General features: G+C 37.8%; 1 protein-coding gene across 6 annotated transcripts; it reads right to left on the bottom strand.

Moving 5' to 3' along the window:
* Positions 1–1,185: 1,185 nt before the first annotated feature.
* LOC123865532 (far upstream element-binding protein 1) lies at positions 1,186–18,969 on the bottom strand. Of its 6 annotated transcripts, none has more exons than XM_045906612.1 (17): positions 18,728–18,969; positions 18,304–18,443; positions 16,641–16,792; positions 15,773–15,911; positions 13,912–13,971; positions 13,007–13,178; positions 12,570–12,698; positions 11,798–11,983; positions 10,671–10,801; positions 9,970–10,045; positions 9,403–9,556; positions 8,120–8,280; positions 7,721–7,897; positions 7,232–7,364; positions 6,417–6,583; positions 5,791–5,996; positions 1,186–3,890 (listed from the first exon to the last, which is right to left on the bottom strand). In XM_045906612.1, exons 1-16 carry the CDS (start codon positions 18,809–18,811, stop codon positions 5,793–5,795), a joined length of 2,265 nt encoding a protein of 754 aa, XP_045762568.1. In that variant the 5' UTR covers positions 18,812–18,969; the 3' UTR covers positions 1,186–3,890; positions 5,791–5,792. The 6 variants fall into 6 exon arrangements, with proteins under 6 accessions (XP_045762568.1, XP_045762567.1, XP_045762569.1 ...); XM_045906611.1 differs by having other exon boundaries at positions 5,791–5,999; positions 18,728–18,961; XM_045906613.1 differs by having other exon boundaries at positions 5,791–5,999; positions 11,813–11,983; positions 18,728–18,956.
* Positions 18,970–19,479: the final 510 nt, after the last annotated feature.

Here is a 19,479-nt window from a genome sequence, read left to right as displayed (position 1 = left end):
TGGTGCAATGAAAATATAGAAATGCCGACATAAGTACAGGGCCTTCCAATAAGAACGTTCTATTTGACAGTTCATCCAGTGGTCCAGGAGTAACTTTTCAAGTGAACTGACGCGACTTTATGCTAATTATGTTGTATACAATCTCTGAACTAACTAAAATAACAGGCCTCAGTATATTGCTATACTTTTTAAAATGCTCTTTACACAAGATTTAGACCTGTCAATCTAGATTGTATACAATAGAATTACCCAAATTGCCGTAAATCTGACATTTAAAATGGATACGTCGCGATTTGACAGCACTATGGAAGGCATATTTAGGTAATCCCAGTCAATTTTTTAACTGGAAAAGTTACACTAGTGCCTCTGATATCAAATCCATTTGCATGACAGTCGGTTAAAGTTACATTTGGGTTACCGTTAAATTTTGAGCATCAATATTCAATAAATTGATTACACAAATAATCATGGTTTGTAACTTTGGACCAAAATTTTACTATCCTTAATCATGGAGGTATGAATACTTATTTACACTGAATTTTATTGGTGGACAAAGCGTAATGCTAACTGTAAAGTAACTTTAACCGCCTTTTATGAAACTGGACCAGCGGTTGGGTTTAGTGTATTATTAAATCTTGACAAATCTCTTTTGAATGTATTCCGAAATAAATTATCTAAGTTAATTCGCGTCCCTACATTGAAAGAGTTTTTATTAAAAGAAAATTTATCTGTCGATAAAATTGAGTATGAATCTTATTAATCTGTATTTATACTTTACTGCTCTTCACAAACTATCGCCCAATACATGAACTTCAAAAGATATTTAGCTAGAACACTCCTTAATCTAGTTAATAAAAATAAGACACTCTTCATGAAAGACCCTATAACACATATTATACTATATGTAACAAAATAAAACATTTTGCAATAGACAAATATGGAAACCATCAAATTCAGACACGAGTATAAAAGGTAAATATATTTCAATCAAACAGTAGTCAAATAAAAATGATGTGGGCCCAGAATAGAGCTAGAAATACACAAATTAAAATTAAAAAGACGTAGCAAAGATTCAAAAAATTTTCAGTTATAGTACCTATTATGTCATACTAGTTTTTTATTATAGGGACACTTACCTCAGGGGTCTGTGGAGAGAAGTAAATGATTATAAATAAAATAAACACGTCAATCAACATACACTTTATATCTTAATAATAGTACAATTAGTCGGGACTTCCCGTTATGAAAGGTGGTTCTTATGACCGCTTCTATTGTATAAACAGCTTTCAGGGAATGTACTCTCACATTGCCTTTATGTTCGATACTCTTTACGTCTAATTATTACCAAAGCTAGATTTTATTATTAATACATATATATAATTCTAAGTTATGTAGCTAGTATGTTCGTCGATTGTTAGTAATCTAATGAGCTGTCAAGAGAGGTCGCGACGACTTCCTAATCTGTGACACCTAACTTACAACTAGATATGATTCACAATTCAATGACGTCGAACGTGGAGCTTGATGCGTTGTATACGTTTGGGCGTATAGTGCCTGGCGAATAGCTTTAACATTAAGCGGCGTAGTGGGGGAAAATTGCCGAATCCAGGAAGCAAGAGCCAACTTATCAACCAATGGCGTGCACCCGCGCCGACTGATCAACCAATCTGCGGCACCCACCATACGCCAGCCAATCGCATCAATGCCCAAGTTATTTGCCGGGCTCTTCGGGATGATTTATGGTAGACCGTGTGTTTGCCGTAACACGAACGAACTTCGGCCGTGTTACTAACCGTGCACGGTTTAGGACAAATCAACCCTATGCCTTCAAATAACGTCTAAAAGTTAAACTTTACAGTTGGATTTTTTACCGAAATTCATTAGCAAAAATGTTCTATATATTTATACAGTAAACGAAATAAGACATTCGTCGACAGCGTTTACGTCCAAACGTATACTAGACCCATATTTTTATTCTTACGCTATATTATAGTACTAAGTTTCTAATATTATATCATTAACGTCACAAATCCATACAAATCTAATATTTAAGGAAAAAGCTTAACTCACGCACATTTAAATTTTAGCTTCAAAATTTTTCGTATTTAGTTTCTAGCCTAAAAAGTTGAATTTGCAACAAGTACTTAATGTTATTTAATAATATGTAAATCCTTAAGAAAACAATCATATATTTTAATTGATTGTTTTACTATATATTTAAAACTACACTAATGAAGTTTTAAACGTGATTCAATTTTAAAGTGTGTTTAACTGGTTAATTTTGACATTAGGTTTTAGAGGGAAAATACTACATAATTGACTTATAGATTTTGCTGCTAAAAAAACTCATAGAACATTAAATTTGTATGTGTTACTGTGAATACTCGCCTTGCTACGGAAAACACGTTCTCCACATTCGAAGGTTGAGGTTATACAAGTAGATATACCCAATGGAGTAACATCGTGGAAGTGTAATAGAAGCTAGTCACTCGATACAGTGCATTTACCTCGATTCCTCGCAGCGGTCGAAGTATCTCTGTCTCTTTCGTTATGCGTTCATTTTGCGCTTTCTGTCTCACTCTATAGCCCCGTCGGATCTCTCTGTTACATCGTTTTAGGCAGTGTGGCATTCTAAAGTTTAAACCTGGACAAACTGGCACGTCAATGGTCAATATCGGGGCACAGAATTATACAATAAGCAAAATTACATCAAAACGAGACAAGTGAAATAACACAGTGCGAGAAAATCAAACGAGAATGTACCACACGGCCGTGAGATATAATATATACCATTGGGAAGCGGTTAAGACATAATGGCGCCGATTCTGTTCTCTTTCTAAACTAGATTTAGAATATCTGCATCTTTTTCTTTTTAATATTGCTAAAAAAGGAAGGAACATGAATTTTACATTTAAGACTCAAAATTTTAGTGCACCCAGCTTCGTCCAGCCAGCAAAGTCATGAAGTTTGACAGTTCTAAGTTTAATTTAAAACATTAGTAAGAAGAGGATGCGAATACTCTAAAATTTAGTTGTGCTCAGAATCAGTACCATAATCGAAATAATCTCTACAGCTTTGACAATATTAATTAGTAATGAACCCACAAGAAATAAAATCATACGTTGTTTGAAAACTTGTTACATATGGCGTCAGGAAAAAGATCTCTACATGATAGTGTGAGTGTCTGCACAGACTGTACGAGAAGCAAAAGGTTGAACGACAACCATTCGTGCGGCGGCAGGAGTTTATACCAACAAATAGATCGATAAATCACCCACTGCGCAGGTTTAAGATCAGAGTTCGTCCCTTTATCCACATAAGCGGAGATATAATCGGCAGACCAAGAGATTATTAATGAATGACGTGAAAAAATTATTATTCCATGAACATCTCCCGCCTATGTCCGCTTTGGTGGACATCGGGCTTTCTTTTTCCCTGACGTAACGTAATTACGTTAAACTTTTGAAACGCGTCCTGATTATTTATTGTGAGCGAAATGGAGTTAAACACTATCCAAGGAGAAAAGTTACTACAGGGCTCTCTGTTACGTAATCGCATACAAATAAATGACGGAGACAAAAAAACTCAGTGGGCGTTAACCAATTTGAGTTACCAAGCAAAACCAACCAATCACAAACATGTTTTCAAAAACACTCGAAATTCAATTCGAAAACATAGTTTCGTTTGTGATTGGTTGTTGTACCAAAATAGTTAACGCCCACTGAGTTTTTTCTCTCTGTCGTTTGTATGTGATTACGTAAAAGAGAGAGACCTATACTAACGTCTCTCCATGGATAGAGTACAGTCGAAACGTTTCGCTTATACAATACAGTTAAAATCTACAATGGAGAGGTATCTTCTCGGTTCCGTATCGGTCGGTCCGGCTGGCTCTGCAATCACACAAACAAACAGACATGGCAACATCACGGTAAAACAGTTCGGTGGTTTAGCGTCGAGCGGCACCCCGGCACTGGCAGCCTACATACATCTGCAACACTACACACACGCACAAACAAAACACTAAAGGCAAAAACACTGATCCCACGTACGCAGAGTATGCAACGCGCTATGGCAACGTGTTATGGCATTTGTGCACGGTAAAACAAGTAACAATGAATACGTACCCAATGCTCTCTAGTATTATGGAATACCAAAATTAACATGGGGAAAAATTGCACTGTTTTGTTCTTTTCAAAAAATTGCACTTTAGACTACACAAAACAAATCTTTAAATTTTGAAATAATTAAAAATTGTCTCTGACACAACGTCAGAGGAAGCAGCCGCCTCTTGTTATAGTGAAAAGAGAATAATAAAAAAAATATCAATTGAATATCAAGTGAAGTAACAGTGTGATGTTACCTCTAGAAACCCGCACTAGTTTGTGTAACTGACTTTCTTACAGTGAACTTGAAAACTTTGATAGTAACTTTTTTAACTATTCACCAAGAGCATAGTATATACTTCGCATTTATATTGAAAAAAGGAAAAATTAGAATAAAGTAATAAATAGAGGATGCTACTTTTTTAGGTTAAAATAATGACATTGAGCAACGTCGACTTGCGGAAAAAGTTCAAAACGTCCGTTACAATACGCGGGAAAACTGTGCACAACCAACCTGATAACATTGCAGTGCATGCGTTGCGTACTTGGGACCTGTCTGTTCTTACCTTTACAGTTTCATATTCGCTTTCACAACAAATATTGACATTTTATGTATGTTTCATTAATTTAACTATTCAAATTCAATATTACTCTACAATCATTTTATTATATAGTTATAAATTATTATAGTAATTATATCGTGCAAACTGAAAGAAAATATTATGAATTATCATGCATTTGATATAACCAAAATTCCTGTAAGGCAATACACTTGAAGATTGGTAATTATTTACAACAAAATATAGCTACGGCCGCTAAAATATAGAAGAATAAGCATCACAAATAACAATTGCAAAAAGTAATCAAATTTTAGAGCTATAATATACCAATGACAAAATATTATAAAGAGTATCTAGCTATCATTTCCGTAACCAGTTCTTAAGATAAAATGGTGTTAGTACAAAAAATACTGATATCCACTGTAAAGGTGTAATTATTTTGTAAGTTGTGTGTATATGTGCTAGAAGTTTCAACATTGGCTTAGATTTATGTAATTTTTTCTATGCTTATTATCAAATATAATACAAAACCAAATATAAGCACCAAATAAAGCACTACTAGTCTATCATGCTGTGTATTTAGTAGTCCAATGTGAACACAAGGCGTATGACTGCGCTTTGTACAAAAACAGATCTCAGCTGGGATTGTGTATTTAATCCTAATGCGCAAACTGCTATGTTGTATGTATGTAGATTGGACTACTTATTTTGCTCGCACCATAAGATAATTTTTATAACTGTAAACACTTCAATACTTTATTTTGTCCTTATTTTCTATTCCAAACAAAACTCATGACATTCTTTGAATTACCTTCTATCACCGCGTCATTCCTTGTGCATTCATACCAGCATCAGACCAGTAACTGTTTTTACTTACCAACACCTCTGAAGGAAGTTAGTCAGATCTGCAGTCAAAAACTTCGGTGGCCAAGTGCGCAACTCTCAAATGAGTGGATTGGTAGGAAATGGTGCATAACCAAAATCCTATTTAGGTCGTTGAGTCAGCAGGTGAGGGGTATCAACTCACGTTTATTGATGGTGATGCACGTCTGGGCAGGGGTAGGGTGTACGCGGTATCTAGGCGGGTAGCGGTGCGCTGTGAGGAGCATCAGTAGCAAGTGGCTTACGTTTATTGATGTTGATGCGGCGCGTGCTCAGGCGCGGGCGGCACGCCGGGGTAGGGGTAGGGGTAGCCGGGGTACACGGGCGGGTAGTACTGGCCGTACTGCGGCACTACCCCGCTGTTGGCGGTGGACGACGGCGGGGTGGGGTTCGGCGGCGTCGCTTGCGGCGTCGGCTGTTGCGGCACGTTGGACGGCTGCTGCGACTGTTGCTGCTGTACAAGGATTTTGGATTTTGTAGAAAGCTTTGGCCACACTTCATACCGTGCGTGCGTAGATTATGATTTAGAACTGCACTGTGGTTGTGAACATCAAAGTGACAGCCATTGAGCATAGTTTATGCACCGAGTTTTACTTTCTCACACTGCATTATAAACTAATGGACATTGGGGTACCAAGGTGCTAGAATGGAGATCTCGCACCGGAAAGCGCAGTATTGGAAGACTCCCAGCTAGATGGACAGACGACATCAAACGAGTCGCAGGCATCAGGCGGCGCAAGACCGTGGCGTGTTTCAGTTCATACAAGAGACCCCATGTCCAGCGTCCGGTTTCGCGGCAGCAGCAGTCCGGCGTTTATCTGTTCTGTATAGAATCCAAATGGATTTCTATAGATACGGAATACGTGGTCACCTTTTGCTTGATCTGCGCCTCGATGGCCTCGGCCTCCTTGACCTTGCCGATGCTGCGGTAGTACTCGGCCCACTGCGCGCTGTAGTCGGCTGCGGGCGCGGGCGACGCGGACTGCGCGGGCGCGGGCGGCGCGCCGCCGCTGCCACCGCTGCTGGGACCACCTCCCCCTGAACACAAAATAGATGAACATGTGAAAAATTAAAACCAAAAATTACCATTATACACCCTAGTAACTAGTTCTATAAGTTCGAGTAGTGTTCTAGTGTCTGTGTGGATACCAGTATATGTATGTATTATTGGCGTCACTCAGAAAAGCAGGTATTATTTAAATATTTTTATCGAATTATTGGAATGTCCTCTCCAAAACCAACACAAAAAACACAAGTTCAATGTGTAAGGTTATCCGAGAGTTTTAATCTAAACAAACTAATGCCAAAATAAGTAATTTAATTAGAGCGTGATTGCTATCACAACATCTAATTATTCAGTTCACAATCCAAATACCGAAAATATGCGATATCGCTCCGAATCTCAGAAGGAGACTGAACTAAAACCTTCAAAACACCCGTATTTATGCAAGTTCAATCTTGTCGGCCTCCTAGTAACAGATTGTATGACATCGAATGAGCCAAATATTGATTTTATCAAACTACATGCATTAGATAAATTAATAATTTTATATTATTGTTGACAATTCAAATCAATTTTTAAAAGTAACCTTACAGTTTATATAAAATCTTGCTCTATACATTGCAAAAAATCGCATTAAAATAGCTGGCTGGCTGGCCTGTCTCGGGGTGTATCTGCTACAGTACCTTGTTGCTGCTGCTGCTTGGCTTGTTGCTCCACGGCCTCGGCCTCGCGCATGAGACCCAGCGAGCGGTAGTAGTCGATCCACTGCTGCGAGTAGTCCGGCTGGCCTGTAGCTGGGTTTATCTGGACTTGTTGCTGTACAACAGAATTTATTATTAGAATCATGCAACACAATATGAGAAATATAAGAAGCTAACAAATACACAAATATAAAAATATGAACAAAATAGGAGCACCAACAAACACTTCCCTCAGTGATACACAAGTGAAAATTGCAGACAAATGAGGGTGATTGCTTAATAAACGGGTGTTACTGATAACCACATGAGTTTGAGCAACACATTATAGTGAACACCATGTAAAGGTAATTGAGTGACAGTCGAGTATAACTGAACAACAAATGAGTGTAACTGAGCAATATGCGAGTGTAACCTAGCAACACAAGAGTGGCTGAGTAATACATGAGAGACATGTATCAACTGTCTCCATACCTGCGGCTGAGGCTGTTGTTGATGATGCCAATGCGGGTTGTAGCCCCAGGCCGGGGGTCCGGGGGCGGGCGCGGCGCCGTAGTAGTCGCCGCCGCCGTTGCCGCCGCCATTGCCATTGCCGCCACCACCGCCGCTGCCGCCGCCACCGTTACCGTTGTCCGGGATGAAGTTCACCGGCTACGCATAATAAATTCATGTCATAATAGGGATGTACGAAGACCAATCCCATAAGTGGAGGTATTTTTTGAATAAGTTTCAACCCACAACCAAAACTTAGATATTCTGGAAAAAAACCGGTCAAGTGCGAGTCGGACTCGCCCAAGAAGGGTTCCGTACCATCGTACAAAAACTTGCTATGGGTTATTTGAGTCTACCCCGATTGTACTATATTGTTCTTACCATGCCAACTTTCTCCATGATGATCCGTTTGCAGTGTTCCACGGCGTCAGGATGGCCGCGTATATAGAACGTGCGGTTGTTTCTGTCGTTGTTCTGCGCCCGGCGGTCTAGCTCACAGTGGGCGCCCGATTGAGCGTTAATCTGCTTTATTACTTCACCCCCTTAACAATAAATACAATAATTTATTAAAATCAAAATTTTGTAACACCTAGCAAGCCATATAGAGGTAAGAGAAGGTAAAAGGAAGCACGCAAAATCTGGTGGAATTTGAGGACCCCTTTGCAGCATTAAAAATATCACACTAATATTATAAAGGCGAAACTGCGTTACTCCTTCACGCAAAAACTACTGGACGGATTTGGCTGAAATTCAGAATGGAGATAGATAACATCCTGGATTAGCACATAGCCTACTTTTTATCCCGGAAAACCAAAGAGTTCCCACGGGATTTCGAAAAACCTAAATCCACGCGGACGAAGTCACGGGCGTCAGCTAGTAATTAAATAGTTGCTATATGACAAATATGAAGTGTATGGTGGGTTTAATGATAAAATCGAACATATAATAACTCCAGATAGGCAAAACTCACACATTCCTATTTTTAAGAGTAAAGACAACTTCGTATGCTTGTATGTGTGACAAGGATGTGCGTAACGGCATACATTGATACTGGTGCGGTGTCTACGCAAGTTTGGGTAGAACGAAAGCTACAAGCATGCTTCAAACTGTGCCTACCTTTGTTGGGTAAAATATTGATCACACAGTGAAAAACATATATTTAATGACTGATGCCCGCAGCTTCGCCCGCGTGGATTGGTCAGATCCCCTGCAGCATCAGGATTGAGGAGTTAGACTCCAAATTTTTTATGAAACAATGTCGCAAAGTTCCTCTATCGATTAAAAAAGAAATGACGCAAATCGGTTCAGAAATCTCGGAGATTTCGGTGTACATAGGTAGAAAAACACAACTCCCTTTTTAAAAGTCGGTTAAAAAAGTAGCCTATTTTACGCCCTGGTCAATCCTCTACTTGCCTGTGAAAGTCCCGTCAAAATCGGTTCAGCCGTTCCAAAGATTAGCCTTTTCAAACAGACAGACAGACAGACAGACAGACAGACAGACAAAAATTTTAAAAACGTGTGATTCAGTTATGGTATCGTTCAAATAACCATATGAGCTTAATATGAGGTAGTTATTTCGAAATTACAGACAGACACTCCAATTTTATTTATTAGTATAGATTTATCAGTAAGTGATGGGACAGTGGCATTCAGACACTACTAACCTCTGCCAATGATGAGTCCACACTTGACATTGGTGACGGTGAAGGTGACTCGCACTTCTTGGCCTTGTTCCGGCCATTGCTGGAAGTCCCTGTCCCCTCCACCCGAGCCGTTGCGCTGTTGTGGACCGCGGCCTCGACCCGAACGGATCGCCAGCTGTGGGACATAACAACATCATCAGTTTCTGTTTAGACAGCTCCTCTTACCTCGCGGAATTCCGATCCAACCACTAAGTAAAATATTTGAGTGGAAAAGATTCAATAGGGATGATGACTGCTAACCAAATCAGCAACTTTTTATCAAACGTCAAAACGCTCGCTTAGTAAGGGAGCTTGTATGAAATTCACAGATATGACGTCATAGACATTAGAGCAAGCATTAAACTGCTCAAGTATAAATTAGTTTTTGTGATGAATAATTTAAGTACTATCTTTATCCAATTCAAGTAGATACATAAAAAGGTAGTATGGAAGATTGAATCATAAGTGTAGTCTGTGTTTTTAACCAACTTCAAAAAAGGATGAGGTTCTCAATTCGTCGGGATCTTTTCTTAGTATGTGTATACTTACATTGACACTGGCGATTAAATCTTCTATCATCTGTCTAGCTTGATCCACTTGATGAGGCTTGCCTTGTAAATAACACCTAGGCAAAAAGAAAATCTATTTTACACCAATATGTCTACTTATGTGGTAAAGTAGATGAAGTTTCAACTTTCACCATTACTATGTGCACGGCATGTGTTCGCAATCCCAATAAGAGAAACACTAATGTGTGAACTAAATTTTAAAATTTTAAGAATATTTGTATTTTCAACTACACTATTATATAAAGAGGTAAAGTTTATAAGTTTGTTTGTAAGGGGTAATCTCTGGAACTACTGAACCGATTTTGAAAATTCTTTCACCAGTAGAAAACTACATTATTCCTGAGTAACATAGGTTATATTTTATTTTCAAAAAAATTTGAGATCCCTACGAAAATTGTAATGAGCTACCCGTGCGAAGCTGGGGCGGGTGCTGGTTTTTAATAAACCTTTGAACGTTTCGGCGATTTAAGTGTATAAATTTCTTAGTATTCTCTGAAATTGTTAGCTTTAGTAATTTGATTTTAGTTTAGTTTGTATCAATGGGCCTGACATAATATAGGTCATAAAAGCACCGTAAAAATATCATATTAAAAAAAATTTAGTCATGTTATTTACATAGCTGTTCTCGTCAGTTGAAACTACACATTATTTTTAATGGATTGCTGTTGGTGAGTTTATTACCTCTTATCCCCAGGTCCGTCATCTCTTTCCTGGTGGAACTGCACTCTGCAGCCGGTCTCTGCTTGAATTTTCTTGATCATGTCACCACCCCTGCCAATCACTATGCCCACTGCAACTTTTGGGACCAGCACCTGGTTTAAAAATGAATTTTAAACACTGTCAGTGAGTCAAATCATAACAACTTCTTAGCTTCTTAGTAACAAAACGTCGCAATCGAGCTTAGACTTGCCTTTACACAAATTTATATACATGGCATAATATTGCTAACAGAATCATTTAAAAAAGCAACCACCAAATTTCTTGCTGGTTTTTCTTAGTAAGAAAGGCATTCCAAATCATTGTAAATAATTAATTGTTAAAAATTCCGAAATATCTATATATTTTTTTAATTATTCCCTTTAATAATTAATTCTAGCCCCATAAAACTACCGCTATACAAAACATCACATCATTTTATTACTACAGTCCAAGACCCTATACTAAAATTCTTTCATTGCGTGTTACATTGCATGTTACGTTACAGCAGTCTGTACCCGCCTTTGTACTTAAAGATTTCTTCAACCACTGACTGGCATCAACAATACGATGTTGTACAGGCCGGAATCGCACAGTAATAGAAAATACTTAATGAATAAAATTTATTGATTGCTATTTAATGTTTACTGCTACATTATGCTAATAATGATGAGTGATGATGATGACATGATCGTGATTTTTAAAGAAAGAAAGAAAGAAAATTAATTTATTCCTCTTGTGCAAGTCACATCAAGTATAAACAAACTTAGAATGCAAATAACTAAAAACTAGCATCGAATGTGGATTTACGAATTTTAGAAGGCACTCTATATAATTACTAAGAAATAATTTCTTTTTGACATGGACATCACTACTGTCCTACATGTCTCAAAACTAATAATAACTCCGAAAAGTAAGAAATGCGTGTCCAGGATCGAACCCCCAACCTCTCGAATAGGAGGCAGACATCTCAACCACAAGCCTATCACAGCTCTGTGAATAAAATAATGCGTTTTATGTAGAATGGAAGTAGGTCAGTGATGACTGTGCAGATTTGTATGGTTTGAACTGTGGACCATACATTGTGTTCAATAAAAAATTTGTTCACTAACATTTTGTTCCCTCACCTCAGTGGAGTTAGTAGCGAGGCCGTTGCCCTGGTCCTGCTGGTAGCCGTCGTCATATTGTCTCTGACCACCTCCGCCCTGCTGCATCTCTTTGTCGGCCAACAGTTCGTACACCAGTTGCTTGGCGTGCTCCACTTTGGAGGCGTCGCCTGATATACGAAGAGGCTTCTCCTAAATTGACAAAATTAACTTAAATAAACCCGTTTAAATGCGAGTCAGACTCGCAGACGAAAAGTTCCGGTACCATCGCACAAGATACAACATAAAGTACATTTTTTTTTTAAATTCATGGCAGTCATTTTGAAATCCGCCATCTTGGTCTTTTACTATTTGTTGTTACAGCAGCAATAAAAATACACACTCTGAAAATTTCAACTCTCTACCTATCCCTCTGAAAGACAAATGGACAATAGAAAATAATAAAAAAGAGGAATGGATGGATAATAATGAAAGGGCTGTCTGACAGAAATCACTTTTAGTGATAAGACTGCCCTCATGCACTTTATTTTTCTATATTTTCTTATTTTTCTGTAATGTTTTGTGTGGCAATAAATAATTTATCTATCTATGAATCCCTAAAATTTTTTTTTTGTTTTTGTATTTGTGAAGTATTCGAAATCCCTAACACAAATTTTGATGATTATATTATTATTAATAAATACAGATGAAATGGAAAATAATAATAATTTAGAAGTGAACTATAAATACTAACAAATTAGAACCAAAATAATACATTTTATTAAAAGGTCGCACTCACATATTCAGTGTTAGGGCCGTCTTGGATGACGACCATCTTTGCTCCCGACTGCTCTTGCAGTTGCTTGATGGTTTTACCATTCTTGCCAATGATCAGGCCCACTTTTGGGCCCGGCAACGTTATCTCTTCCTGTGAACAATGAATTACTATTCATTAAGAAAGCGCACATCGATCAAAACCATGTAACTTTGAATCAAGTAAGTACTTATTTTTACGGAAAGCTATCAAACCAGACACATTAGTGTATAGAGCGTATCTACAATATTTCAATGACTTTGGCTGCTTATTATTCAAATAAGAATTGAACTTCGTTTGCATGGAGTGCGTTCAGAATACACTTCTTTTCCATGACGAATATATTGCACAAATCATTTCTCCTACAATTTCTTGAACTGTGGGCCCCTAAACAAAGTATACCTCTAGTATGCCGCACTTACCGTCATATTACCGCCGCCGCCACCGCCACCACCGCCGCCTCTGTTCATCGGCGGCATACCGCCACCACCACCACCGCCGCCGCCGCCACCGCCGCCTCCCCCAATTGGGTTGTCCATATGCTGAGGCGCGTTTTCACGACCGCGGTGGTTAACGATCTGGTTTACTAAGTCCCTGACCACAGATGAACATACATGAATGAAAATGGCATACCAATCCACACGGATAATACCAGAAAATCATATTCATACTATGGATAATCGCATTGTGAAAATCTAAAGCCCATTCTCACTAGGAAGGATCAGTTTTCAACGCAGAGGCAATTAAATCGAGGGGTGAAAGGCGAATCTTTTATTATATTACTATTTCTAAGTGCCTTTGCACACGACGACATTTTAGCGGGTGTCGAAGCGTGTTATAATAACTCGACTAACTAGATGTAGAGAGTAGACGTAAGCAAAACAGGCGACTGTAATGCGTTAACAATTCGTTTTAATTGCCTCTGTATATGAAAATGTCGTCGAGTGCAAAGGCTCTATATTTATGCACAGGGCCGGCCCAGCCCTACTGTGACGCCGTACCAGACGACTTATTACAAAGGCGCCTGTGCAAGTAACTACACTAATATTTTAATATATAATATTCGAAAGTTATAATTTCAGTACATCTACATTGAAATAAAATCATTTACTCATATGTTATCAATAAATATAATAATTACTTATTTGAATAATAGCGTTCTCAGACGTTAAAAATATACTCTGTATTCCTGAATATAAATATAAAATAATTGCTTGTCACCCCTCGAAAACATTAATTTTTCGTCAAATCTAATCTTAGTTTTTTCACAAAATCATACAAAAGGGGGGTTTAAAAAGTTTTTATTATTAAATAACTTTGTCATTACCCGAATGGCGACATTTCTGAGTCTTGCTCCATCCGCCTTTGGCTTGGGCCGGCGCTGTATCTAAAGCAGTGGCATGCATTTTATACGAGGATTTTACTCAAGGTACGCAAAATGGCAACAGACAAATTACGTAGGTATCATACGATATGCGGCACGACTTGCGACAAAAGTGAGTTAGTTATTTTGGCTATCGGAATACAGCAAAGCTTAAAAGGAGAGTTTTAGAGGTATATTTATTTTAACCTGCATGTAGGTGTGTCTGTATCAGAGTTGTTTTGGCCAACTCTGCTTTCTCAATAAGCAGAGGGGTATTAACTAATGTGATATCATCAGCCCTTGACACCACAAGTGACTTTGGCTAAATGGATTATCGATTTTATATTTTTTATTTTAATTGCGGTGTGTTTTGCTCTTAGAAAATTTGTTTAAAAACTTGGTTAATGGTAATGTGGGGTGTTAAAATTAAATTATTTGAGAGACGATTCCGAAAATATAATAGACTAGTCTTATCTGTAGAGAACTAAATAATAATGATTAATCTTGAGTGAAAAGTTACCGATATTTTCTGAGAAAACATGATAATTTCGAATACGTATTATTCCGCTTGATACTATAATTTACGTCTCTCGATGCGCACTTTACAGTTTAATAGGTTTAATTCTGACAAGAGTACCTATTCAGGCAATCCAGTTAATCGGGAATCTGTATAAGTGCTAGTCAGCACACGGTCGCGAAATATCCAACGTGTAGACAAAACTAACTTTAGTCAAATCCCCTTTGGATATACACAGTCCGGGCATCGCTCTATCTGTGTTTCGCTCAATTAGTCGATCGTCTTTATACTAACACCTAATGCTGCCTTGTTCATGTACTAATCACGCAGCTTGCCACTTCCGCAAGCTCCGACGTTTACATGCACTAAAAGATTTATGGTCCATCATGACTCTATTGTAGTCGCAAACAATCAATTTTTTTTAAAAATTAGGATTAAATCAATCCGGTCTAGACATTTTCGAATGTAGTAGTTTTTTAGTGAAGTTTCTGTGAGGCCTTATGTACTAACAGCTGACAGGAGTAAGGATCAAAATATGTTCTACCCTTTTTTGTTAGAACATGCATAATAACATAATACCTGGACCCCCTAAATTTTATACCATCCCGAGTGCGCCCGTTTTTAGTCTATTAACCGTAAGGTTGTGATCTACATATAGAGTGCACTTTGACTTTGCTCAGGCTTAAGACACTGTTAAAACGAGACAACGTTATACCGCTGGCATACCTGTCTCGTTTTAACTGAAACCTAAGTCTAAGCAACGTCAAAGTGCGCTCTATAGATTTCAACCTTACGGAGGAAAAAGAAATAGTTAAACACGAAAAGGGCACAAAAAAGCGTCCTACTCTTCTTGCACATCGTACAGTGACAAGTTTCTTATTGTAATCGTGCAAGAATTGTACATATTAAGTAAGTTAGTATAGTGCACACAAAACAAGAAATCCATCTGAATACGAAACGTATGACCACGCACTGTACGAAAACAGATCTCAGCCGAGCTTGTGCTAATCCTAAGGCCGCGGATACGCCTGTAAGTTTTACTCACATAAGTAGCTTACGTGATTAACTTATGGCCTAATGTATACTAATGTCACTTATAAGTAGATTTACATTAGTAAATTATTTGTCAATTAATTACGTGAGTAAAACTTACAGGTGTAATCACGGCCTTAGGCTATGAACTGCGCAACCCACCATGTTGCAACTTCAGATTGGGTATACTTGTATTGCGATCACTGTATGAAGACATTAGATATTTAAAAAGCTAAACAAAACACAAAGCGATGTATAATAAACACGAAATCATACTTAGCCCTCGCGATAGCCTCCCTCGAGCCGGTGAGTGTGCAGAGGCGATCTGGCTGGCCTCCTGAGTCTGGAGCCATCTGAATCTTGCACCCTGACTCTGCTTGCAAACGCGTGATTTGCTCACCGCCGCGGCCGATTACTACGACAGTTCAAGTGCCATCATCATCATGATAAACCCATCGCCAGCTCTCTATTATGTACGGATCTCATCTCAGAATGAGAAGGGTTTGGACTTAGGCCCGAGTCCGTCACCCTGGCCAAATGTGGATTGGAGGGCTTCAGACACCTTTGAGAACATTATCAGAACTCTCAGATATGCAGGTTTTCGCACGATGTTAAGTCTGTTTGCTTAGATACGGCACTTGGCACGTCCCGCGAATAGTCAAAAGGCGCCGTTTGGCATCTACCTACTCATATTTTTCATTGAAATTCTCTTTGCTACCTAACTAGTGTTTATTATGTATATTCGTAATTTATTACAATAACCATAACATAAAATAATGTTCTTATTTTATTCTTAGAATAGAAAAAGAATCAATTAATAATAATTGATTGTGATGGACAAACGGACGGATGGAGAAAGTAGCATCATAAGGGTTCCATTTTTACCATTATGATTTGGAACCCTAGAAGCACAGTAAAAAATAGCTCTCATTACACAAAAACTACTGAACAGATTTGGCTGAAATTCGAAATGGAGATAGATTATACCTTGGATTAACAAATAGGCTACTTTTTATCCCGGAAAATCAAAGAGTTCCTACGGGATTTTGAATAACCTAAATCTACACAGACGAAGTCGCGGGTGCCAGCTAGTAATAAAATAAAAACAACATGTTGGTGAACAGACTATAGAAAATTTACTCACTTAGTCCAACCATCTTGTCGGGCACTCTGATGTATTCATTGATGGCCTGGTCAGGCATGTTCATGTTGGGCGGGCCCGCGGGGGGCGTGGGCGCCGAGTTGGCGATACGCGCCGCCGCCGCTGCCGCTGCCGCCGCCGCTGCTGCTGAGGCACTTGGTACAGAAACAGTGGACATGAACATCTTTTTCTTATACTTAGAAATTGCTTCATTGTTTAAAATAAAAAGACAATTGTCTCGTTTCGGTAAACACGCCAACAATTTCCAATACAACATTATATAAATTTCTGGACAGTTTCATACTGGTATGATGTTTTTTGAAATGCACATAATTGTGTTTAATGTATATACAATATGCACTAGTATTGCATAAAATATCCCACCTACTACAAGTTAATGACATTTGACAATATGCTTTAATATAAAATTGAATACACATTTTAAATATCCTGTGCTTTGTTAACATGTTTACATAAATAAACAGCTGTTTTTACAAGAATATAGCACATTTTCTTTATTTTGTCAGAGACCATATTCCTAAATAGTAGTTCAGATATAAGTAATTCTATCTAAAGTTTAATCATAATATTGTCTTTATTAACCCCCGACCCAAAAAGAGGGGTGTTATAAGTTTGACGTGTGTATCTGTGTGTCTGTGTATCTGTGTATCTGTCTGTGGCATCGTAGCGCCTAAACTAATGAACCGATTTTAATTTAGTTTTTTTTGTTTGAAAGGTGGCTTGATCGAGAGTGTTCTTAGCTATAATCTAAAAAAATTGGTTCAGCCGTTTAAGAGTTATCAGCTCTTTTCTAGTTTTCTTGTAGAAAAGAAGGTTAGATAACCGTTAGATTCATAATATTATGTCAATAGACAAATGTCAAGCTGTCAAGATGGACGTTGCCTAAATACATAATTATTTATTTGAAAATGATGTTTTGGAAAACTCAGATACTTTGGATCGTCGGGGGTGTTATAAATTTTTAATTTACACTTGTTAACCTTTACACATGTTACAGTTAATGAATGTTTTGACTCTTTTCAGTATGTTATGTTATTCCTTTTGTGCACTAATATGTAGGTTGTTGTAGAAATATTTAATACTAGACGATGCCCGTAATTTTGTCTACATGTATAAAAGTAGCTTATATCCACTTCAGAGATGCAAGCCATTCCTGTACCAAATAGTGCCAACTTTGTCCGTTTTTAACTTTGTCCAAAAACAAATTTAGGCTTTTTAAAAAATCCATGGAAACTCTTAAATTTTGCAGGGCACAAGCAGCAAATATCATCAAAATCAGTTCAAGAGATAGGCACTGAAAAGCTAGAAGACAAACTGACAGACATGTTCTCAGTTGTCGACTCTTGGCAGAATTGATGTATCCATTAATTCTCCTTCACTGCTACTTCTACAATCTGCAAAGACTTCTGTTGAGTGGTATTGCATGCACACACAGAGACAGGTGTGGTTGTTGCGGAATGGATTAAATCCACCCAACTAGTCGGGGAACAACCATGAGGATGTATGTATGCCTCCACTCAACTTTGTAGGTACTATGAGGGGTTCGATGGTACAACTCTTCCTCAACAATGGAACGACTCATAATATACCCAATGAACAGACTGACATACCACTTTCATGTTTATATTAGTAAGTAAGGAATTACCTCATTGATTGTTGTTGCTGTTGCTGTTGTTGTGGTTGAGGAGGATATGAGTTTTCAATTGGGGCTAATTTCTTTGCACTTGGTTCAGGTCCTTCTTCCAATGGTCTCTTACTACCAACACCTTCAATTCTGGCGGCAACCTACAAGCAACGACGCAAACACTAACATCGACATTATGACAAAAAGACGACAGGGCGGTGCTTTGTGATACTGATTACACACAATGTCGCGTACGCAAAAAGTAAAGTAGGTTAGCCTGAACAATTCTCTGTCAAAGTACTAGGGTAACGAGAAACTCATTCAACAGGCAATTTTAAATAAGATTAACGGAGGTAAATTGAAAAAAAAAGAAGGATTATTATACGCGTAAATAAGCTAAAATGTCAAAGTATAACGATTATGCAGATTATAGAGTTCCGCTCACCAATCTAGCACGTTGTAAAGCAGCCGCAAATCCCGCCGGTTGGCTATTATTTTGAAGCGTAGCCATAGAAGAATAATCACTCATGTTTAAATTAAAGCAACCATTCAATCGCGCAATGGGGCAGCCATTAAAATGGATCAAAAGATCCAAAAAATATTACGACTATTTTCCCACAAACTTGAGGAAGACGCGGACCATAGGCAAAAGAAGAATTTTATAGATGTTATCAAAAATTTCATGCGTCAAACCGACAAAACGAAGAACCAATCACGTTTCTTTAAATAAAGCAACATCAACTAAATTCTGTATGGCTATTGGTCAATTTTTAAAAGGCGTCCCTCCAAAACTTTCTAAATTACGAATAATTTTACCTTAATGCCTATATTTTTATGGACTATGTAAGAAAAAAAATAGTTTAATTTAATTAAATGCAGATAGCGTTATAAAAGTGACTCATTTTCTATATTTTTGCAAAGAAAATAATCAGTAAACATTTTGTTTGTAACAAATCCTTTCACCTTATTATCTATGGTTTTAAGCGTTTTGTTATTGCAAAATATTGCAACTGTCAGTCATTACAGTAGAGATGGGTAACATTATTATAATAGAGAAGGTTTTTAAGTTTTAAAAATTATTATTATTATGACGGGGTTTGTGGAACTATGCGTACCATGCGTTCCCAAAGATTATTTAAAAATTTAAAATACAAAAAAAAGAAAGACTAAAAAGAAAAAAAGAAAAAAAAAAAGAAA

Source organism: Maniola jurtina, chromosome 5 (genome assembly GCF_905333055.1).
Source record: "Maniola jurtina chromosome 5, ilManJurt1.1, whole genome shotgun sequence".
Classification (NCBI taxonomy): Eukaryota; Metazoa; Arthropoda; class Insecta; order Lepidoptera; family Nymphalidae; genus Maniola; species Maniola jurtina.
The sequence above is the reverse complement of the archived record's forward strand: the minus strand, read 5'-3'. Positions and strand labels throughout refer to the sequence as shown.